The sequence below is a fragment of the Mandrillus leucophaeus genome, unplaced genomic scaffold (genome assembly GCF_000951045.1).
Source record: "Mandrillus leucophaeus isolate KB7577 unplaced genomic scaffold, Mleu.le_1.0 Scaffold141, whole genome shotgun sequence".
Lineage (NCBI taxonomy): Eukaryota > Metazoa > Chordata > Mammalia > Primates > Cercopithecidae > Mandrillus > Mandrillus leucophaeus.
This window is the reverse complement of record NW_012101377.1, coordinates 2604505-2612994: the sequence shown is the minus strand read 5'-3', so window position 1 is coordinate 2612994 and position 8490 is coordinate 2604505. Positions and strand designations below refer to the sequence as shown.

At 42.9% G+C, this 8490-nt stretch overlaps 1 protein-coding gene across 4 annotated transcripts in view; it reads left to right on the top strand.

Annotated features, from left to right (window-relative positions):
• Positions 1 to 8490, top strand: part of ZBTB8OS (zinc finger and BTB domain containing 8 opposite strand) — a 35501-nt gene that overhangs the window by 18337 nt on the left and 8674 nt on the right. For all 4 annotated transcript variants that reach the window (XM_011974063.1, XM_011974062.1, XM_011974065.1 and 1 more), the window contains exons 2-5: positions 3013 to 3037; positions 3726 to 3847; positions 4077 to 4159; positions 5938 to 5990. In XM_011974063.1, the coding sequence (XP_011829453.1) occupies positions 3775 to 3847; positions 4077 to 4159; positions 5938 to 5990 (209 nt within the window). In that variant the 5' untranslated portion in view covers positions 3013 to 3037; positions 3726 to 3774. The remainder of the gene's footprint in view (positions 1 to 3012; positions 3038 to 3725; positions 3848 to 4076; positions 4160 to 5937; positions 5991 to 8490) is intronic.

Below are 8490 nucleotides of genomic sequence, written 5' to 3'. Positions count from 1 at the left end.
TATATATATATATATATATGTATATACACACACACACACACGCGTAACCGACACTCCATCCAATCTATAGAACGTTTCCATCACCAGAGAAAGTTCCCTTTTGCTGTTTTCCAGTCAATCCTCCACTCCCTTTTCTTGAGAAAAACACTTGTGTTTTCTATCACCATAGCTTAATGTTGCCCATTTTAGTTTTCATATAGATAGAACCACATAGTTTAGATTCTTCTTTTTTTTTTTTTTTTGAGGCGGAGTCTTGCTCTGTCACCCATGCTGGAGTGCGGTGGCGCAATCTCGGCTCACTGCAACCTCTGCCTCCTGGGTTCAAGCAGTTCTCCTTCCTCAGCTTCCTGAGTAGTTGGGACTACAGGTGTGCGCCACCACGCCCAGCTATTTTTATTTTTATTTTTTTTGTATTATTAGTAAAGATGAGGTTTCACCATGTTGACTAGGCTGGTCTTGAACCCCTGACCTCGTGATGCACTCGCCTCGGCCTCCCCAAGTGCTGGGATTACAGGCGTGAGCCACCGCGCCCGGCCAGATTCTTTTATGTCTGGCTTCTTCACTCATGTCGAAGGTAAATACAACTGGACATTACTCAGAGCAGTGAAAACAGGTTTTATTTAATAACTACTGAGGGAAAAGAGCTGAGCTCCATTCTGATTTGTGTGGGGATGACCCCGCATTTTAAAGGGAGAGGAGAGAGGGGAGCTTAATAGAGTCAGAGCAGTGAAAAAGTACAAAGAGTTAATCAATGTAAATGTGATTAGTCTAGCTGTGTCTGACAGCTGACAGTTAAGGATATTAGGATTCTTTTCTCCCACAGAGGCTGGGAGACAAAGGCCCCATCCTTCCCATTGATTACATTTCAAAGGAATGGCCCTTGGGTTTTTGAGGAAGACATTTATAAGTAGTTAAGAGATACATATTCACATTTGTAAGCCCTTCTTAGTACCTGCTCTAAGAAAGGAAATTTAGGGGCCTACATAAGGTGTTTGCTAGAACAAACATATTCTCCTGGCCATGATGCTCTTTCTCAGGCAGGCATTTTAATGAAGCACGGAGGGTTAGGTTCATCCTAGGGACCCGACCCTCTCCTTCCCCACTTTTTTTTTTTTTTCGTTTTTTGAGTTTTGTTCTTGTTGCCCAGGCTGGAATGCAGTGGCACGATCTTGGCTCACTGCAACCTCTACCTCCCGGGTTCAAGCGATTCTCCTGCCTCAGCCTCCCGAGTAGATGGGTTTACAGGTGCACGCCACCAAGCCCAGCTAATTTTTTGTGTTTTAGTAGAGATGAGGTTTCATCATGTTGGCCAGGATGGTCTCTATCTCCTGACCTTGTGATCCACTCGCCTCGGCCTCCCGAAGTGCTGGGATTACAGGCATGAGCCACTGCGCCTGGCCTCAGGTTTTTTCTTTTAAGTGTAACCGCCCAATGGGTTCACTTTGCCCGCTGCCAAGACAGAGCCGATTCATCAAGATGGGAGAATTGCAATGGAGAAAGTAATTTATGTAGAGCTGGTTGTGCATGAGACCGGAGTTTTATTACTCAAATCAGTCTCCCTGAGCTTTCGGGGATCAGTTTTTAAAGACAATTTGACAGGTAGGGGCTTGGGAAGTGGATGCTACTGATTGGTCAGGTTGGAGATGGAATCACAGGGGATTGAAGTGAGTTTTTCTTGCTGTCTTCCTATGTGGGACGGCAAAACTGGGTGAGCCAGCTTTCCAGTTGGGGTGGTGTCAGCTGATCCTTGGAGGGCAGGGTCTGCAAAATATCTCAAGTATTGATCTTAGGTTTTGCAATAGTGATGTTATCCACAGGAGCAATTTGGGGAGGTTCAGACTCTTGGAACTAGAGGCTTCATGACCCTTAAACTCCAATTTCTAATCTTGTAGCTAATTTGTTAGTCCTTGAAAGGTATTCTGGTTGGTCCCCAGGCAAGAAGAGGGTCTTTTTGGGAAAGGGCAGTTATTGTTTCAGAGTCTAACCGTGAACTGAATTCCTTCCCAAAGTTAGTTCGGCCCACCAGAAATGAACAAGGACAGCTTAAAGGTTAGAAGCAAGATGGAGTCAGTTAGGTCTGATTTCTTTCACTGTCATAATTTCCTCAGTTATAATTTTGCAAAGGCAGTTCCAAGTGAAGGAATCATATTAATGATCTCCAGGAATTCCTTCTAGCCGTAATATTCTATGATCCTAAGTGGGAAGAATTGATGAAAGCCATGATGTGGGCTAGGCGCAGTGGCTCACGCCTGTGATCCCAGCACTTTGGGAGGCTGAGGTGGGTGGATCACCTGAAGTCAAGAGTTCAAGGGCAGCCTGGCCAACATGGTGAAACCTCACCTCTACTAAAAATACAAAAATTACCCAGGTGTGGTGGCATACGCCTGTAATACCAGCTACTCAGGAGGCTGAGGCAGGAGAATCGTTTGAACCCTGAAGGCAGAGGCTGCAGTGAGCCAAGATCGTGCCACTGCACTCCAGCCTGGATGACAGAGTGAAACTCCATCTAAAAAAAAAAAAAGATATGGCTTAAGAATAGACTCTAAAAATGTTGAGAGGAGAGATCCAATGGGAGTGTACTATGGTACCGTTTGTTACTTTCTGGTTTTCCTGTGGGAATATCCGGAAAAAGCTCGTATATTGTGGAGTTTATTTTCTAAATTGATTTTACCTAGGATTAGGTTCACTGTAAAAGAAAAGGTGAGACAGAAACCTGGAATTTTATTTTATTTATTTTTTTAATTTGAGATGGAGTCTTGCTCTGTTGCCCAGGCTAGAGTGCAGTGGCTCAATCTCAGCTCTCTGTCTCAAAAAAAAAAAAAAAGATTCCAACAAAGCAAAGCAATTAGCTTTGTTGAGTAAATAGATAGCAAAAGGTGTGGATGGACTGGCCTACGTTTTCTTGCTCTTTAAAGATGATATTCCTAATAATAACGGACTAGAGTTATTTTGTGTGTGTGATTTGAGAGTGAAGTTTAGTGTCTTATAAGTGTTTTTCCCTCTCTCCCTCAGATTTGGATCATACAGCGGATGTCCAGTGAGTATAGTGGGAGTTCATTCCTTTGAAACCATGTCAATAGGAAGACTGAATGTTTTAATCTTGGTATCCCTATCTTTAATTTTTCCCCTCTCATTTTGGTTCCTACACAATATGAAAATCGTGGTTTAAAAGCACCCAGTTTTGCAGGGTTCAGTGGCTCAGTGAGCCAGGATCACACCACTGCACTCCAGCCTGGGTGACAGAGAGAGACCCCATCTCAAAAAATAAAAATAAGGCTGGGCACAGTGGCTCACGCCTATAATCCCAGCACTTTGGGAGGCTGAGGCAGACGGATCATGAGGTCAGGAGTTCGAGACCAGCCTGACCAACATGGTAAAACCCCGTCTCTACTAAAAATACAAAAATTAGCCAGGCGTGGTGGTGTGCGCCTGTAATCCCAGCTACTTGTGAGGCTGAGGCAGGAGAATCGCTTGAACCGAGGAGGCGGGGGTTGCAGTGACCCGAGATCGTGCCACTGCACTCCAGCTTGGGCGACAGAGTGAGACTCAGTCTAAAAAACATAAATAAATAATAAAAATAAAAGCACCCAGTTGCAGTGCCATTAAATTGATTGAGGCCTTAAAATTTGTATTTATCATACTGAATTTATTTTGACTTTGCTTGCTATCAAGTTTTCTTTCTCACGGTGGATTATATTACACCGAGCATGAATATGCTTCTTTAGGTTACACGCGTGGGGAGATACTCTGGAGGAAGCATTCGAGCAATGTGCAATGGCCATGTTTGGTTACATGACAGATACTGGGACAGTGGAGCCCCTCCAAACAGTAGAAGTAGAAACCCAAGGTAAATGATTTATTCACAAGGAAGAAATTGTTATACAGTATTGTATACAATAGTGCAGTATTTTACATAATATGAGTATTATTTTCACAAAAAGAACCAGAAAATTAATGATGAGTCTTTTCTTTCTCTTTCAACTGACCTAGACATTTATTGCACTTTTAAATTCAAGTATGTTTTTAGAGACCAGAATTATTAAACATACTATTATGGCTGTTTTGATCCTGTGTAGGAGATGACTTACAGTCTCTTCTGTTTCACTTTTTGGATGAATGGCTTTATAAGTTCAGTGCTGATGAATTCTTCATACCCCGGGTAAGCAAAGGTTTTTCTTTTTTATTGAGTAAATGGATTCTTAGTTCATATTTTAAAATAGAACAGATGATTTAAAATAGGACATGTGAAACAAAACAAATCCATACAAACAAGACGATACTAATTTGCAGAAATCATAATGACCACGGGTACTTCCTGGTTAACTTGCATTTGCCTATGTGTGAACATTTTGTATTTAGATCTCATGTATTTGTCACTAATCAGGATTGTGTGATAAAAAGGTACCTACAGTTTTCATCCACGTTTTTTTCTGTTTTTGTTTTTGATAGAGACAGGGTGTTGCTATGTTACGGAGGCTGGTCTTGAACTCCTAGCCTCCAGCAATCCTCCTGTCTCAATTTTGCAAAGTGCTGGGACTACAGGTGTGAGCATTGCACGCAGCCTCATCCACACTTTTTATATGTCCCAAGTTTGAGCTATATTTATGTCCATCCATTGTTCCTTTTGTTCCATTTGAAATGTAGTAGCCCTGTCACATTGGCCTAAGTTAAACAATTGCAGCTTTTAGTTTTCCTTAACATGAAAAAAGGAAAAGCCAAATGGAGATTGCTTGCTGCTGTCATCCTTTAGAAGGGAACACATCTGCAACGTCATTGTTATTTAACAGAGATGGCACTCTCTGCTTTTATAATTCCTCCATTCTCTGCTTTACCAGCTTCACTGCTTATACTCACTCTATCAACTGACTCACTCACCCTACAGAGTTCAAGTGCCTACCAGTATTTTATTAGGCTCAGAGTGATTGAAATCCTATGTCCTCCTCCACCATATATCTATTTTCCCCCAGCGTTAAACAACAGCTTTTATTGAAGTGGCAGTGTACAGCAGCAGTGGAGGTACTGCCCCCTGCAGAGCAGGGCTACCCTATAGGCAGTGTGTCCAGAGTAGTCTTCTAACATATATCTTGCAGAGGAATTCTTTTGACTCATATTTTTGGATCTTACATCCTTCTAGAATGCCTCCCTTGAATATGTAAGAAAAAACTTATTTCCTTGAAATATATTTAATACTCAGCTTGGGCAACATGGCGAAACTCTGTCTCTGAAAACAAACAAACAAACAATAATAATCTGGTGGCACATGCCTGTGGTCCCATCTACTCCAGAAGCTGAGGTGAGAGGATTGCTTGAGCTTGGGAGGTGAAGGTTGCAGTGAGCCAAGATCATGCCAGGGCATTCCAGCCTGGGCAACAGAGCAAAACCTTGTCTCAAAAAAAACAAAAACTAAAAAACCCATATACATATATATCTCATTTGTTGTCCTATTTAAGCTAATATTTTAATTTTCTTTGCTTCACAGAAGTTGTATGCTATTGTTTTCTAGAAAAGGTTGTAAAGGCCAGGCGTGGTGGCTCACGCCTGTAATCCCAGCACTTTGGGAAGCTGAGGTGGGTGGATCACCTGAGGTCAGGAGTTCAAGACCAGTCTGACCAATAAGGTGAAACCCCATCTCTACTAAAAATACCAAAAAAATGGATTGGCCGGGCGTGGTGGCAAGCACCTGTAGTCCCAGCTACTTGGCGGGCTGAGACAGGAGAATTGCTTGAACCCGGGAGGCGGATGTTGCAGTGAGCCGAGATCACGCCACTGCACTCCAGCCTGGGCGACAGAGTAAGACTCCGTCTCAGAAAAAAAAAAAAAAAAAAAAGTTGTACAGGTTTTTAGTAGATGGTCCAAAAAAACAAAACAAAACAAAAAGATTTTTAGTAGATGGTCTATTATGAGCTTTTTTAATTAAAATTTTTTTTTCCTCTCTAGGAAGTGAAAGTACTTAGTATTGATCAAAGAAATTTCAAATTACGATCAATTGGGTAAGTTTTGAAAATCTTTTAAGTACCAAGTTAAAGTTATATTCTTCATTGAATTCAATGGGCAAGGAAACAGAGGGCCACTTGCAGATTGAGTTTTGTGGGATGCCTAAGGACTTGGAAGGACCAGAAACTTATCAAAATAAAGTTGATTTTAATTGTTAAATCTGATTCCCAATTTGTTGATTTTTAGGGAGAGAATACAAATAATTGCTAAATGGCACAGCATAAAGCCCAGCTTAGTGGATGGGAAACACTGACACATTTTTTTCTCATACATTCTCACTTTTAGACCTATTTAAATCAGTTCTTTCTACTAACAAATCGTACTTTTCTTTTCCTGCCAGAGTTTGCAAACACTTAATTAGGTCACTTTGACTGGACTTGTCTCTCAGGTTTCTTTAGTCACTTAATTATATTTTTTAGGTTTTTAAATTTTTTTTTTTTAGATAAGGTCTTGTTCTGTCACCCAGGCTGGAATACAGTGGTGCGGTCACGGCTCACTGCAGCTTCAGCCTCCTGGGCTCAAGGGATCCTCCCACCTCAGCCTCCTGAATAGCTGGGACCACCAAGTACACCACTACGCCTGGCTGACTCTTTTGTTTTCTGAAGAGATGGGGTCTCCCCATGTTGCCCAGGCTGGTCTCAAACTCCTGGGCTCAGACTGTCCCCTGGCCTCAGCCTCCCAAAGTGCTGAGATAACAGGCATGAGCCACTGTTCCTGGCCCTCCTAGGTTACTTTTACATACAACTTTTAAATTTTATTTTTTATTTATTTGGGTTTTTTTGAGACAGTGTCTCGCTCTGTTGCTCAGGCTAGAGTGCAGTGGCATGATCTCAGCTCACTGCAACCTCCACCTCCTGGGTTCAAGTGATTCTTCTGCCTCAGCTTCCCGAGTAGCTGAGATTATAGGCGCCTGCCACCATGCCCAGCTAATTTTTTGTATTTTTAGTATAGACGGTGTTTCACCATGTTGGCCAGACTGGTCTCAAACTCTTGACCTCAGGTGATCTGTCCACCTTGACCCTCCCGAAGTGCTGAGATTACAGGCCTGAGCCACTGCGCCTGGCCTCATTTATTTTTTTAGAAATGGGTTCTCATTCACTATGTTGCCCAGGCGTCCTCCAACTCCTGGGCTCAAGTGATCCTCCTGTCTTGGCTTCCTGAGTAGCTGGGACAACAGGTGCACACCACCACACCTGGCTCAATTTAATTTATTGATTTATTTGAGACAGGGTCTTGCCCTGGCCCCCAGGCTGGAGTGCAGTAGTGTAATCATGGCTCACTGCAGCTTTGAACTCCTGGGCTCAAGTGATCTCCTTCCTTAGCCTCCCAAGTACCTGAAATTACAAGTGCGCACTACCGTGCCCAGCTAATTTGTTGTTGTTGTTGAGACAGAGTCTTGCTCTGTTGCCCAGGCTGGAGTGCGGTGCTGCAATCTTGGCTCGATGCAACCTCTGCCTCCAGAGTTCAAGCGATTCTCCTGCCTCAGCCTCCTGAGTAGCTGGGATTACAGGCGCCTGCCACCATGCCTGGCTAATCTCAGCTAATTTTTTATTTTTTACAGAGATGGGGTCTTGCTGTGTTGCTAGGCTGGTCTCTAACTCCTGTGGCCCCATTTTATATTGAATTTCATTCACTTCTTTTTTGTAAAGTGAGATCTTTTATTATCTTCACCTCTGTGTTGTTGTTGTTGTTTAATGAGTAAAGAAACAGACTTGCTGGGTGCGGTGGCTCACGCCTATAATACCAGCACTTTGGGAGGCCAAGGCGGACGGATCACGAGGTCAAGAGATTGAGGCCATCCTAGTCAACATGGTGGAACCCCATCCCTACTAAAAATACAAAAATTAGCCAGGCGTGGTGGTGGGCACCTGTGACCTGAACTACTCAAGAGGCTGAGGCAAGAGAATCGCTTGAACCCAGGAGGTGGAGGTTGCAGTGAGCCAAGATCGTGCCTCTGCACTCCAGCCTGGCAACAGAGCGAGACTCCGGCTCAAAAAAAAAAAAAGAAACAAGCTTGTCCAAAAGTACTAGCTAATATGTGTTTGAACAGAATTTTAAAACTTTGCTCTTTCTACTACACCACGTTGTGATCTTCAGTCACATTCGTGTCAAAGACAGAGAGGAGACTGATCCCAAGTTCTAGATTACTTTTCTAGGGCCTTCTATATACAGATCATGGATACTTTTAGAAAAGTTGTAAAGTGCAAACCAAGTTTGGAGCGTATTACAGAGTCTAATATTTTGCCTTTGGTACTCAGACTTGCTTTCTGCAATGGGAGGTATTATTTAATTAGTTTTTTTTTTTTCTTTTTCGTTTCGTTTTTGTTGTTTTTGTTTTGAGAGAGGGTTTTGCTTTGTCTCTCAGCCTGGAGTGCAGTGGCATGATCATGGCTCACTACAACCGTGACCTTTTGGGCTCAAGCAGCCCTCCTACCTCAACCTCCCATGTAGCTAGGACTACAGACATACGCCACCATGCCTGGCTAATTTTTTTTT